The sequence below is a fragment of the Leopardus geoffroyi genome, chromosome A2, assembly GCF_018350155.1.
Source record: "Leopardus geoffroyi isolate Oge1 chromosome A2, O.geoffroyi_Oge1_pat1.0, whole genome shotgun sequence".
In the NCBI taxonomy this organism is placed as follows: domain Eukaryota; kingdom Metazoa; phylum Chordata; class Mammalia; order Carnivora; family Felidae; genus Leopardus; species Leopardus geoffroyi.
The window spans coordinates 155,795,491-155,811,499 of NC_059331.1; the positions used below are offsets into that span (position 1 = coordinate 155,795,491).

The window sequence follows — 16,009 nt, forward strand, 5'->3', positions numbered from 1 at the left end:
TATTACTGCTGGAGCTATTAATCCCCTTTAATGTTAAAAGTCCATCTATGAGACCAAACAAATTTATTTTGCAAAATAAATGTGATAATATAGAAAATGCAGTTTAGAAATTCTTTTTTTTTTTTTTAACGTTTATATTTATTTTTGAGACAGAGAGAGAGAGATGGAGCATGAACGGGGGAGGGGCAGAGAGAGAGGGAGACACAGAATCGGAAGCAGGCTCCAGGCTCTGAGCCATCAGCCCAGAGCCTGACGCGGGGCTCGAACTCACAGACCGCGAGATCGTGACCTGAGCTGAAGTCGGACGCTTAATTGACTGAGCCACCCAGGCGCCCCTGCAGTTTAGAAATTCTAACAGAGGAACGAACAAACCTAAGCAGCATTTTTAACTATTTATTTTTGGGGGCGCCTGGGTGGCTCCAGTCAGTTAGGTGTCTGACTTTGGCTCAGGTCATGATCTTACAGTTTAGTCAGTTTCAGCTCCAAGTTGGGTTCCGTGCTGACAGACTGGAGCCTGGAGTCTACTTAGGATTCTCTATCTCCCTCTCTCTCTCTCTCTCTGCCCTTCCTCTGCCCTTGCTCTCTCTCTCTCTCTCTCTCTCTAAGATAAAAAAATAAACATTTTTAGAAAATAAACTATTTCTTTTAAAAAAAATTTTTTAATGTTTATTTTTTGAAAGAGAGAGACAGACAGAGAGAGAGAGCATGAGTAGGTAAGGGGCAGAAAGAGATGGAGAATCTGAAGCAGGCTCCAGGCTCTGAGCTGTCAGCACAGAGCTGGATGCGGGTCTCGAATTCACAAGCATTGAGATCGTGACCTGAGCCAAAGTCAGACACTTAACCAACTGGGCCACCCAGGCGCCCCTTAAACTATTTCAAAATTAAAAGCATCCTAAAATTTCATTTAATTTAAGCTATTCTAAAAATAGAAAGTCTTTTTTTGATGTTATTAATTTAATGGTTATATATTTAAAAATATAAAATATAAAACATGAGTAGAGTATTTCTCAATGTAAACACAAAGTATCTTTTACAAAGGAAAAGCATTTTTTAAACACACTGATTTTGAAACAACAGTTGAAAATGGTCTGCCAAAATGTTGAGCTTCTCTCTCCCTAGAAGAGCATTTTCCAAATTTGCAAGGTAGCCAAATACAACTGGAATTAACACTCCTTACAATGTGAACAAAAGCCTGGATACTATCTACCTTCCCACACAGCCCTGTACGAGTCAGGTATTCAAGACTTATGTTCTATGAACATGTTTGCTGATTTTTTGTTTAATACCTAGATGAAAAACATGACCAGGAATAGTTTATCTTGTAGGGACTTCCCCTAAGCTAAGCAATCACCAGTGTAATTAAAAAAAGATGAAGGATCATATGAGCCACAACGAGAAAGGTAGAAATATGACCAACAATCACCAAATGCTTATCCTTAGTAAAAACAATTTAATGATGCCTTGAAGATTAATAAAGGTGCTAATTCTGGAACATCACAGAACATGACATAGGTTTTCAAATAGAAGAACTATTACAATGAAGATGGAGAATAACATAGTAGAAACTAATATCTTCCACCAGCTGACATTTTCAGTGACTTTTGTAGTGAATAAACATCTTAATATACTTTCACCCACACATATCTTCTTTACAGTTAATATTTTTGCAATATGGTAAAAAGGACATTATTGACTGCTTTGTGCAACCCGCTGAAACATCTCCTTCATTTCTTATAAAGAAATGAACTTTGAATGAAAGTTTTTCTTTACCTGCCATTTTTCATAAACCTCACCACCAAATAATTCAAGATAGGGGTGCGCTAATTATAAATAGCAGTGAGTCTTTGGCTTTTGGGGGTAGAAAATACTTTTCAGAATAAGAAAATTATGGGCCTTTTCCTTCTAAAAGTATAGTTAACACAGGAAATTCAAAAATCAAATTTTAAAGTTCTAAAAATCCAAAGAATTGGTTCTACCTAATTTTAAGACTTAACTATAAAGCTATAGTCATCAAGATAGTGTGATATTGGCCAAAGAAAAGACATATAGGTCAATAAAACAGAGTTCAAAACTCACATATATGATCAATTGATTTCAATAAAGATGCTAAAGTAACTTGACAGAAAAAAGTTTCTTCAACAACTATGAAACAGGACATCCATATGAAAAAGAATGAACTTTAACCTCTACTTCACAACATACACAAAAATTAACTCCAAATGGATCACAGACCTATGATGTGTAACAGGTGAAACTGTAACATTTCTAGAACAAAAACATAGGAGAAAGTATCATGATCTTAAATTAGGCAAAAATTGACTAAATAGGGGTTCCTGGGTGGCTCAGTGAGTTAAGCATCAGACTTTGGCTCAGGTCATGATCTCACGGTTTGTGAATTCGAGCCCTGCACTAACGTTGCAGAGCCTGCTTGGGATTCTCTCTCTCTCCCTCTCCCCACTCGCATGTGTGTGCACGCACTCTCTCTCCCTCTCTCCAAATAAATAAACTTTAAAAAAAAAAGGATTTACTGAATAGGACACAAAAAGCAGAAATCATAAAAGAAAAGATGATAAATTGAACTTCATCAAAAATAAAACCTCTACTCTTCAAAAGACAATTAGGAAAATATAAAGAGAAGCCAGACTGGGTGGCATGTGCAAAACAGATATCTGATATAAAGGACTTGAATCCAGAATATAAATATAGCACTCTTACAACTCCACAAGAAGATAACTAAATAGAAAGATTTAAATGGGAGACTTCACTAAATATGTGGATAGTAAATAAGCACATAAACAGATATCCAACAACATTAGTTATTAGGAAAATACAAATGAAAACCACAATGAGCAACTACTATATATCTATCAGAATGGCTAAAACTAAGAAGACTGACAATACCAAATGCTGACAAGGATACAGAATAACTGGAATGCTCATTCACTGTGGGTAGCAATACAAAATGGTATGGCTAGTTTAGAAAATTTTGGCAGTTTCATTTCTTTTGTTTTGTTTTAATTCCAGTGTAGTTAACATATGTTGTTATTAGTTTCCAGTGTACAATATAGTGATTCAACAGTTCCATATATCACCCAGTGCTCATCAACATAAGTGTACTCTTAATCCCCTTCACCTATTTCACCCATCCCCCTACCTCCCTCCCTCCTGATAACCATTTTATCTGTAGTTACAAGTCTATCTTTTGGTCTCTTTTTTCCCCTCCTTTGTTCATTTGTTTTATTTCTTAAATGCCACATAAGAGTGAAATCATATGGTGTTTGTCTTTGACTTATTTCATTTAGCACTATACTGTCTAGATCCATACATCATTGCAAATGGCAAGCTTTCATTCTTTTTATGGCTGAATAATGTTCCATTTTACACACACACACACACACACACACACACACACACACACACCACTTCTTTATCCATTCATCAATGTATGGACACTTGGGCTGCTTCCGTAATTTGGCTATCGTAAATAATGTTGCAATAAATACAGGGGTGTATATATCCCTTCAAATTAGTGTTTTTATATTCTTTGGGTAAATACCAGTAGTGTGATTACTGGATCGTAGGGTAGTTCTATTTTTAATTTTTTGAGAAACCTCTATACTGTTTTCCATCAGTGGCTGCACCAGTTTGCATTCCCACCAACAGTGCACATCCTCACCAACACCTGGTTTTTCTTGAGTTTTTGATTTTAGCCATTCTGACAGGTGTGATATGATATCTTATTGGCTTCGATTTGCATTTCCCTGATGATGAGTGACATTGAGCATCTTTTCATGTGTCTGTTGGCCATCTGGATGTCTTCTTTGGAGATATGTCTGTTCATGTCCTCTGCCCATTTTTTAACTGAATTGGTAGTTTCTTATAAAGTTAAATATATACTTACCATACAACCCATCAACCCTGCTTCTAGGTCCTTACTCAAGAAAAATGAAAACCCACGTCCACACAAAAACCTGAACCCAAATATTTATGGCAACCTTTACTGCAATTGCTGAAAACCAAAAACAACCCTACTGCCGCATCAACTGGTAAATGCAGAAGTTGTGGCATATCCACACAATAGACTACTACTAAATAATAAGCAAAAACTAATTGCTGATACATACAACCTGGGTGAATCTCAGATGTATCAAACTAAATCATAGAAGCCAAATACATAAAACCACATACTTTATCATTTCATTTATATAACTTTCCGGGAAAGTATATAGCTTTCTGGGAAAATAAGACTAGAGACCAGACCGGTGTCTGCCAGGAACTGAGGGTCAGCGAAGGGGACTGAATACAGAGGAACTAGGGAACTTTTTGAGATGATGGAAATGTTCCATATCTTGATTGTGGCAGTGGTTACATGACTATATACATTTGTCAAAACTCATCAAACTATATAGTTAAAATGGTACATTACAGTATAGTAAACTATATCCCAATAAACCCGACATTTTTTCAAAAAGCAATGATCAACTTTCTATAGACCTCTAACCCACACCTTCATTTCAGAACTTTTAATATGATATAGTCAGTCTCCCCTAGACCAGTAATCTGAAAACTCTGGCCCATGAACTAAATCTGGGCTATCATCTATTTTAATACAGCCCACAAGAATAGTTTTTACATTTTTAAATGTTGAAAAAACTTATAAGAATATTTCATGACACATGAAAATTATATGAAATTCAAATTCCATTGTCCGTAAGTTTTATTGGAACACAGGCTAATTCACTTACAGAGTCTATTAGCTGCTTTTGTGCTACAATGCCACTGTTGAATCTGTTGTTTTGACAGAGACAGAGTAGTTAGGCCCACAGTGCATAAAATTTTACCATTTGACTCTTTACAAAAAATGTTTGCTGACCACTATCTTAGATACAAGTTGTTGAAATTTTCTACACAGATTATTACAATTGGGAAGATTTATGCCAGTACACATCTCTAAAATTTTCACAGCCATAAAAGCCTCTTTTTCAAGGAAACCAACATGCAAAGCAGATAACTGAAGAACTTCAAGAGTTAAAGTGTAGAACTAAGCAGAGCCTTTTCATAACTGCTGAAGAAGTTACACCACCCTTCAAAATGCCTGTTACAACCAATTTGTTATCAATCTAGTAAACTGATTTATGCATAGCATAAAAAAAGAGAACTGAGGGACGCCTGGGTGGCTTGACTGGATAAGCATCCGACTTCAGCTCAGGTCATGATCTTGTGGTTCCTGGGTTCAAGCCCTGTGTCAGGCTCTGTGCTGACAGCTCAGAGCCTGGATCCTACTTCGGATTCTGTGTGTGTGTGTGTGTGTGTGTGTGTGTGTGTGTGTGTGTGTATGTGTGTGTGTGTGTGTCTGTCTGTCTGTCTCTCTCTCTGCCCCTCTCTCACCTGTACTCTGTCCCTCTCTTTCAAAAATAAACATTAAAAACAATTTTAAAAAAAGGAGAACTGAAAAGTACAGAAAAACAGAGTGCATCATATCTAATAAGGTTCCATTCACTATTTCTTTCATGAAGTATTTGAGTACTTCTGTGCCACATATCGTTGCAAAACGCAAAGATTAAAAAAAAACTGTACAAAACAGGGATACCTAGGTGGCTCAGTCAGTTAAGCATCTTTATTTCAGCTCAGGTCACGATCTCAGGGTTGTAAGATCAAGCCTCATTTTGGGCTCCACACTGGGCATGGATCCTGCTTGAAATTCTCTCTCTCTCTCCCTCTCTCTGCCCCTCCCCCACACATTCTTTCTCTTTAAAAAAAAAAAAGTTTAAAAAATGTACAAAACAGACAAAAACTGTTTCTCTCCTATGTATGTATTAGGGTAACTGAAAACTTGAATTTCTTACAGTGGTAGTTTTTTAAAAATTGTCTAGTGCTCTACAGTAATTTAAAAACTACCATCCTATGGTATATTTTTCCCAAAAGTGCTGTCAGTAACTGCAGCTATATTACAAGAATGAAAATGATGTTTCATTTGATGTTACAGAGCTTCCCAAAGACATAAAGTTAATTGAGTTCAGAGTAATTTTTATACTCTGTATCAAGTACATTCCCAGGACCCCGAAAGGAATGTTAAGTTACTGGGCATCAATTTCCCTCCATATGCATAGTCTTGATAGAAGAAACAAGACTAATAGTTTTTTAAGCCCAAGAGAAAACATGGAAACCAAAATAATCTCAGAGGGTAGAGGGTAGAAAAAAAATAATTGCTTAATGTTAGGGTGTAGGCTGTATTAAGAGTTTCTTTCTTCTACCATGCTAATTATGTATGATAGTAAATTAGGTTGGTAGCCAAAAGAAACTAAAAAATAAAAACTACCTCCCAGAACACATCAATGCCTCCAGCAAATATTTAATGAAGGAACGATACAAATGAGACTACCTTTTTGGTTCTTTTATTATCTGTAACATTATGTCTACAAAAGCAGTAGACATAATTGAGAAGTCAGTTCTCTATTGCTGATCCTGACCTCACAGAATAACCAATGTAGAACAGATGAAGGGAATGAGTAAAGGACTTAATTCAACTTCTGAGGAAGATGAAATCCAGTAAGAGCTACTGACAATAAAAGCTTATTTTAAAAAAAAAAATTTAACGTTTATTTTATTCATTTCTGAGACAGAGACAGAGCATGAGCGGGGGAGGGTCAGAGAGACAGGGAGACACAGAATCTGAAGCAGGCCCCAGGCTCTGAGCTGTCAGCACAGAGCCTAATGCAGGGCCTGAACTCACGAACCGTGAGATCATGACCTGAGCCGAAGTTGGTCGCTCAACAGACTGAGCCACCCAGGCGCGCCAATAAAAGCTTATTTTAATGACAATTTGAGGCAGAAATATAGGAAGCATAGCAACATACTGCATTTCCTAGAACAAGGGAATTGTGACACAAAATGTTCACACTAAGAACTCAGCTAAATTAATACCAAGATGTCAAAGGAAATATGCACTTTTCAATTCTAAAGGAGAATACAACTTTATGATTGGGAAAAAAGGAAAAAGGAAGAATTCTAAGCAGCTGCCACATTTAACAAAGTAAGCATCAGGTCACAGAAAAGCCTAAAAAAACCAATATAGCCTGCTCCTTCCCTCTCTCCCCCACCACTCAGAGAACATAGGTTTCCAGGTGTTAGATCAGCTTCCTATCCATCCTTATCAGGAAAGCAAAGGACAGGGAATTGAAAAAAAGTCAAACCTCTCTCTAGCTTGTTATCCTAATATAATTTTTCTGGCCTATTATCCAAACAAGATTAAATCAAGTTTGCTTCGAGTTTACTACATTCAAAGGTTCAAGCATCCAGAACCAACATTCCTTTCTTATCGGTTTACTGACAAATGATTCCTTTAACAGCCAGCATATGTAAGTGACTGATGATCAGATAGTTTTCTAATTAAAAGTAGATGCCTAAGGAGGGAAGGAGAGAAAGAGTACAGAAAGGGACCACTAGAAATATTAAAGACAAAAATAGCTATCTTATAGTTATGCCTAACAGGCGTGTTTTGGCCACCTTCAAAAATACCTAGACAAGTATTAGCAGCAATACCAGAACTATACAAGCACGCAGTACCCTAATGGGACTATCTCTGGTTTTTCATGGTTTATAAATATGTGTTTTAATACAGTGAACCACATTATAAAGATTCCATCCCAGAATACTGCTTAGTCAATGCATTATTATAATTACATAGCTCAACTAAGGCAGGCAATAAGAAATCATGAAAACAATATAATTTTAATTGTAATGAATTATAAGAAGCTCCTTCTACAGAAACACTACAGAAGAACTGTTAACAAATATACCCTAATATAACATGTTTTTCAAATAAATGTATTCATTATACTATTTAGTCACAATATCCCAATATTATACCATATAGTCATAGAAAGAAACATCAGGGAAATATAAATGGTCAGAAATAAAGGTTTAATACCACAAGTATAAGCACATTCATTTCATAAATATTTAATAAGATCCTGTTATTTCTAGAATATTCTACTTTGAGGTCTACAAATACAAATACAGGACAAAAAAATTTGTTCACTTCCCAACATACATCAAAAACTGAAATCTACATTCTATCTTCAAGATGTTTGATAACAAGTAGTAAAAAAAAATCTTTAATATCCAAAAAAAATTATTAGTTTTTTTTAAAAAATCACAGTATTACCTAATGAAATGTAAAACATTTTGCTACATTAAGTTTAAAATATTAAAACCACATATACTATATCATACAAGCATTAAAAAAGTTCTGGATAGACACCAAAATGTTTATACTTTTATATCCTAGTGACATAATTAGATTTTTTTTCTTTCTTTTTTTTTTTTACTTACAGCTTTGTAATTTTTCAATAACGAATGTGTTTTCCCTCTGTAGTCAGAAATTTTTTAATGCACCTGAAAGCTGAAATTTCCCTCTAAGAAACTTAAAAAAAAAAACCCTCTATTTTAATGTCAGGCAAGGGAATTCTTTAGAATGTGTCATTTTACACAAGCACAACTTTTCATTTCTTTCCATGCACTTGGCAAGTCTACCTCTTTAAGTGCACATAAGGAAGATAGTTCAATTAAAAGACCACACACAGTACATTTCAGTTTTCGCCGAATTAACAATACCAACTTCAAATTTTAAAGTATTTCTTAGAGGAATTTATTCTGCCATCCATAACATTGATATCTATATTCAAAAGAGATTCACTTTTAATCATTTACTCTCCATTCAAATACCTTTTATATCAGCTCTTATAAGAAATTACAGAGATAAAACTATTCATCAGTAAACATTAAAACCTGAGTGGAGGACGCAGCACACAACACTTCTAACTAATTAAATTTAGTTACGAGAGTCAGAGGAGTATCCTTGTAGTTTTAGGAGATACCAATACGTTTTCTAATTATTGGCGATTTAAACTTAAATTCATTAGTCTAGTGATTCTCAATCATTAACACATGAGAACGGCACAGGAAGTGTGCCAAATACAGAAACTTATGGCGCTAGCTCTCACCTACAGAATCAGAATCTTCAGAGGGTAGAGCTCAAACAATCCGGCCCTTTCCAATTAGATAGCGGAGATTATACATAACAAAAGACTTCTCTATATCATTGCAAACTGTTCTACTAAGTCTTAAAGTTCTCAGTATAAACAATGTTATGGTCAGAGAATTACAATTTCATGACCCCCAATAATTTGTCCATTCTTCCATTCTGTAATAGTCTTCAAAGTTAGAATTCAACAAAACCACACATACACTACAGAGTAAAGGGAGCCTGGAGGCACCTGTGCCTGGTAAGACAAAGGCATATCCGATTCATGGAAAAAATAGACAGCAGATGTGACCCCTCGTATTTATCCATTAAAAACAATGTATCCTAAAAATAAATTTCCATGTCAACGGAACAAAGCTGTTTATAAATAAGAAGGAATGTGGAGGTGCAGGGAAGACAAGAGGAAGCTTCAGAGAGTTAAGAACCAAAAGTCAGGAAACAAGGCCGAATGAATGGTTAGCTGGGGACAAGGAAATCAGAATAAACTAGGAAATGGAAGAAGGAAAAGAGCTATCCTTAGAATACAAGAAGTTGGTGAAAATGAACAGATGTTAGAGGAAACTGATCTGAGCAAAAACGCAAAGTAAAAATTAAGTGGAAAGTGGTGCAATTTAATGAAGAAAACATATGAGAACTTTAGACCAGATGATGGCATAGAACACATCATGGGCATAGATGGAGGTGGTAGAGGAGACTGAAAAACAATTATAATTGTGAACAAACTAATACTAGAGCAAGCATATGGGGTGAATTTCCTAAGTAAAGATGATGAAGCAGGAAAGAAGCATTGCATACATAGAAGAAAGAGTGAGACATTATGAGAATTGGGAAACAAAATGTAAACAGTACGGAAGGAAAGAGAACTTTGAGCAAAGTCAACAGAATTAAATCACATAATCTAATCAATAACTACAAAGCACAGTTATTATACTAATATCTCATTATCTGCAAAGTATAATAAAGTGTATTACTCTATATAATACAATACCAGATAGTAAATGGAGTAAGTTTTCCTTAAAAACCAAATGTAAATAATTTGACAAGGTGATAATAGGCTAAATAATGCAAAAAAAAAAAAACAAAAAAAAACAGGCTGAGAGAAGCAGAAGCCAAGAAGGAAAAAATGAAAGGAAAAAACTGGGACAAAAAGGAGGACAACAGAAAGAAATCAATCAAATCTATTTAAAAACGGGTAGGAAAAAATCAAGAGGTAGGGACGCACAATGGAAGACTAGCCAAAAAGTGCCAGTAGTTCAAGTGAAACCTGATGGAATCCTGACAGCTTCAGGATTCAGAAGGGAAGGAGCTCCAAAGCGTCCAAACGGATTTATGAAGATAATAGATAACAATGCTAGGGAGCAGTAGAATGATCCAGAGGGCCTAAAGAGAACTAGGGTAAGAGAAGTGCAAAAATGGTCTTAAGTAGATACTGAGGCTACAAGGCTGGCAGGTCCGACAACCGGCAAAAGAGCGGAGCGGCCGATGGGAATGGGATGGGGGGGGTGGAAGGGTTACCACTCAGCGACAGAGCACAGGCAAACATAAGAACTGGGGCCCTGACACCGGGATGGAGAGGAGAGCGGAAACAGTGGGATTTAAGATTGAAAAAAGTAAAAATTAAATCAAAACCATCTGCTGGGTAAAACAGGTGAAAAGAAATCCCCAAACAAGTAGAAAAGTGGAGGGGAGGGCAGAGGCCTGAAAAGGGAGACATCAGGGAGAGTGGAGGGGAACGATGCGCCCCATCACCACCCCACCCCCCCGGACCATGTAGTAATTACAATGGTAACTCAGGCTGGGGTCCCGGCCCCGGCTACTAACCTACATCTATCCACCTGGATGCCGCCCCCCTTCGCCGCCCCCCCCCACCCCAAAATAACGAAAACATCGAAGAGATGAGAGCCTGGCTACCTTCAGCCAGCCGTGACCTTCTCAGACCAACCCTGAGTCTCGCCCCCTACTGATAGCCTCCCGCTCAGCCAATGCCGCCTGAATCCCCCAGACTGGGGTGCGAGCCAGGGAAACCCCCCTGGGCCACTGTGTGTGTTTACGTAGCGAGGAGCTGCATGACGGAGAGGGACACGGCGGGGATGCCCATATCCCACCCCGCAGAACCCAAAGGAGAAGGTGGCTCAGGGCACCAGAGCCCCCACCGTCACCTCTTTCCCCCCAAAAACACCAGCCAGCCGAGCCCAGAGACCTGAGGGGTGTAGGGTGCGCCGGCACTCACCTCCTCGGGAATGGCAGGGTCCGCAGCCGAAGAGGCCGCGGCGCCGGCTTCGGGCTCCATGTCCCCGTTGAACAGAGCCTGGCCCTGCTCCGCGCCACCGCCGCCGCCGCCGCTCAGCGCCGCCATCTTATAACCGAGAGCCGGGGCCCGAGCGACCGCTGCTGGGCGGGGAGGGGGAAGAGAGGCGGAGGGCGGGGGGAGGCGGAGGCGGAGGGCGGGGGGCGGCGGGGAGGGACGGCCCGGGCGGCGCCGGCGGCGGGAGGGCCCCTGGGCCACCTCAGGAACCGGCCCGCGGCCCCCGGCGCAGCCGAGCCTGAGGGGATTGGGGGAAGGATGCTAGGCGGGGGGCGGGGGAAGGGGGCGGAGACGACTAGAAGTCGCCGCGGCAACGGCGTCACCCGCGTCACCCGCGTGTCACGGCCGTGACGTCACCGGGGTGCGTGACGTAATCCTAGGAGCGCCCTCGCGCAGTCTTCTGGGGAGGGTTCTTTCCTTTCGTGCCCACCCTCGCGCGTGCACGTTTCCTCCGCTCTGCCGTTTCCATGGCTCCGATTTCCTACTTCGTTCTCCTTCCTGTGCTAAACCTGTGCCGTAATGTGGGATTTACTAGAAGAGCATGGGTGGTGTTCGAGCAGTTGAAATCCTAGAGGGAGAAAGATGGGGAAGCCCATACTGCTTGTGTTTTTTCCATTACAGCGAGTGTCTCTGTCGTTAAAATAAGACTTGAAACCTCCAGGGGGAAACATCTGAGCGAATTTGATAGAAATATATTTAGGAACAGCTAAATTATCAGAATGATTTTTGTATCCGTTTCATTAAAGGATCTGGCCTGTTAAAGTAGGTCTAAATGGAAGTCTAAAAGCTTTTCCCCATTATTGAGGAATAAAACGTTTTCTTTAAGTGTGTTTTTCGTTTTGCAGATTCATTCAGCAAATGTAAGTGGAAAACTTGTCGTGTGCAAGGGCCTGCACAAGGCACAGCATTCCAGTCATCTGAAGCATCAAAACTTAAATGATTTTTATTTTCAAGAAAATCATTGAGAACATTTTAAATACTTCGTGCCTTTTGTGAATAGAATATTCTAAGACATTATCTGTAAAAAGTATGCATGAAAATAAGAGTTAAATTCCCCTTGTGAGGCCCAATTACAGAATGAAATTAAAGACACCCAATCCGTTACTAAAAGTACATTTATTTAAAAAATAATAATAATAAAATAAAAATAAAAGTACATTTATTTTAAAGGAAAGGGAATATTCCCGGGGGGTGGGTGGGGGTGCAGAATAAGGAATGGAGAAATAGGAGTGAGAAACACAGTGGAAGATACTGTGGCCTACTGATGGTGTACAGTTTTAATCACCAAAGTAACCAAGCCATCAAGTCATGAGAAGCATTGAGTGAACTACATTTCTTTACTTCCCATGAGGAGGAAATTCACCAGTGACCTCCTTATAGTATTCACCATGATTAAAGAGATGGAAAGCTGTCCTACTGACTTCTGAAGCTGAATGTCTGCATACCGATAGAGTCACTATGAGCCCAGGAACTGATCCTTAGTCTAAAGGTAAGGCGTTGTGTGTGAGGCTGCTTGATTAATCAGAATACTAATATTCCTTTACAATGCAAAATGCAGCCTATCAAGTGAGTGTGGTAGGTTTGTTAGCTTCCTTGTGCTTTCCCTTCCAAGTGGAAAAGTCTGCCTGAAGAACTAAATTTAAATCAAAAGTGGTTTGGCAAAAGTAGAGTAAATGAAGACTGTCCTAAGAGATTATGTCATCAAGCTATACTAGTCTGAAGTGCCCTTCTTTACTCTAAGGACATACTTCTAAACAGACTCAAATTGCACCATTAGCCAGTCATGGCACTTTTTACCCTTAGTTTTATCAAAAACACAACTTGCAGCATTTTTTATTCTTTAACAGTGCTATTTCATTTTCTAATGAGACCCTTAAAAAATTACATCATTATAACACTTCCTCATAACATTCAAAGTTCTAAGATTTGTTTTCATTGGTTCTATTTTAAATTATAGCCTTCTTTATCAGCAACAACCTGTAGATCCATCTCTTACATAGTTATTTCTTCACAGGATGATTGATCTCGTCCATTTAATATTGATTCTTGTTAGCCTCTATTCACTCAACATTTTCTGACTTTGTCTTTAAATCTGGATATATCTTATTTGATTTCCCTAGGCCATTCTAAAGCCCCACAGGATCCAGATGGGAGAATATAGAGGAAGCATAAACTTTGTAGAGTACAAAGATCAGTATCAGCATGCCATATCTTAACTATATATAATCTCAAAGAAGGTAAGCTCGCTCAAACCCCTATTGTTATTTTAATGTGTAAAATGACGGTGGTAATAATGCCAACCCAACCCGCCTAACTATATCATTGTGAGGATCAAACATAGTTTTGCCCTTAACAAAATGTAGTTACCTCCTCAGTCATAATGCAGACAAGGCACAGCAGAGATGGCTTGCCTCTGCCCCATGATATCTGGGACCCTCAGGTGGGAAGACTCAATACCTAGAAGTGTCTCAATGGGTGGGGACTGGAACAATCTGGAGGCATATTTCCTCATATACTTGGTGATTGAAGCTGGTACCTCAGCTGGGGGCAATCAGCTAGAATACCCAAACATACTTTCCTCATGTGGCCTGAGCTTCCTCGTAGCATGGCTGTTTCAGGGTAGTCAGCCTTCTTACAAGGTGGCTGGGGGCTCCAAATGCTAGGCTTCCTATAAGCAAGGTGAAACCTGTATTGTATTTTATGACCTAGCCTCCGGAGTCACACAGTGTCACTTCTGTTGGATTTTTATTTTATTTTATTTTATTTTATTTTATTTTATTTTATTTATTTTCTTCTACTGCATTTTATTGGATATAGGTAAGTCATTAAGTCTAGCCCAAATTCAAGGAAAGGGCATATAGATCGTACCTCTCAGTGGAAGAAGTGTCAAAGAATTTACAGTTATCTTAATTTACAGACAAGTTGTGTTTAGAATAATGAACTATAGGGGCACCTGGGTGGCTCAGTGGGTTAAGTGTCCAACTTTGGCAGGTCACGATCTCCCGGTTTGTGGGTTCGAGCCCCACATTGGGCTCTGCGCTGACAGCTTAGAGCCTGGAGCCTGCTTCAAATTCTGTGTCCCTCTCTTGTTCTGCCCTTCCCCCGCTCATGTCCTGTCTCTCTCTCTCTCAAGAATAAATAAACATTAAGAGAAAAAAATTTAGAATACTGAGCCAGCTTTTCTAGAAATGGTTACTTACCTTCACTTTCTCCCCAGGGGACTCTATACTCGTATCCTCCCCCTTTTATTACTGGGAATCGCCAAGACATATCTCAGTATACTAATGAAGAAGCCCTTACCTTCTTTCTTTAGCTTCTTACCACTGCATGCAAAAATAAATGCAGGTCCTTGGCCGTAGGACACAGCCTAACTGTCTCCTCTTGGGCACTTTCCCTGGCCAAATCCAGATACTGCCATAGACACTATGCTGTGTTGAAACTCTCTGCCCAAAACTATGGCACTGTGTTCTTGGAGCCTGCAATAAATCAAGCCAGTTTGTGTTCTGGACAGAAACAGAAAGACACCTCCTTCCTGTGCTGTGGTATGTCATATGGGCATCAAAGCAGTATTAGCTTGCATTTAGTCAATGCAGTTCTTTTAGGTGTTGTTCCCAGTCCCCTTTTCCCCTAAGGCATTTGTGTATTCACAGGAAGTTGGAAAACACATCCAGGTGAGGAGCATTCCTCAGATCTTGGCTCTAGTTCGTGTCTGAGACACTAAGAAGCCTTGCTGATATATCTGACCCTCTCTTCCAGTTACTTTTCAACTGGAAATTCTATCTTGAATCCTGCATTCTAATAGACACTGGGTAGTCTCACCCATAAGCTGGACCTGACCAGCTGGGTCTGATCCATGTTAATGTAGTCAACTACTGGAAAACAAGTAAGCAGTTTCTAGGAAGCTTCTACAGCTCCAACAAGATTCAATGATGTATAGCTGATTATAGTTTAATATTTTCTTTATGAATCAAGGTCATCATTGTGAATAATACATCTTGTATTAATAGAAAGCTCCTCTCTTGGGGCGCCTGAGTGGCTTGGTCAATTATGTGTCTGACTTTTGATTTCGACTCTGGTCATGATCTCACTTGATCATGAGATCAAGCCCTGTGTTGGGCTCTGCACTGACAGTGTGGAACCTGCTTGGGATTCTTTCTCTCCCTCGCTCTCTGCCCCTCCCCCACTCGTGCTCTCTCTGAAAATAAATAAATAAACATCAAAATAAAAAGTAGAAAGCTACTCTCAGAAGCTATTTAGGTGTGGATAGAAGATAGAATCATAGAGTTGATTCAGGGCAGCTTTCCTGTAGAGAGATACTTGGAATCTTCACAGTGGAATCCCAGACTCTATACAAATGTGATGGGGACCTCACTAATACAGTGCCTTCAAGGGGAACTTCTTTGCTTTCCGAAGTTGAATTAAAGCCCTCCTCTTTATGACATCTATGTTGTGGTCTGTTTTGCCTTCTAGAGGAACACAGGATGAGTCTATATGTTATTCTGTCAAGTGCTTTCAAGTATTTGAAGGGAGTTCTGTTTCCTCTAGTTCTCTCCTTGAAGTATTTTCCCATCTTTCTGCTATTCTTTTCAATTTTCCTCTTAGAACATGGTCCAGTTGAACACTTTTCCAGATTTCGTGCAACTAACAAAGAATAGAAC

General features: G+C 39.1%; 1 protein-coding gene across 5 annotated transcripts in view; it reads right to left on the reverse strand.

Annotated features, from left to right (window-relative positions):
- BRAF (B-Raf proto-oncogene, serine/threonine kinase) overlaps nucleotides 1-11,644 on the reverse strand; it is a 174,685-nt gene extending 163,041 nt beyond the window's left edge. For 4 of the 5 annotated variants that reach the window (XM_045495891.1, XM_045495894.1, XM_045495892.1 and 1 more), the window contains exon 1: nucleotides 11,277-11,621. In XM_045495891.1, coding sequence (XP_045351847.1) covers nucleotides 11,277-11,402 — 126 coding nt within the window. In that variant the 5' untranslated portion in view covers nucleotides 11,403-11,621. Of the gene's footprint in view, nucleotides 1-11,276 lie in introns of all 5 variants that reach the window. The other variant, XM_045495890.1, reaches the window with a different exon arrangement.
- Between the last annotated feature and the right edge of the window lie 4,365 nt (nucleotides 11,645-16,009).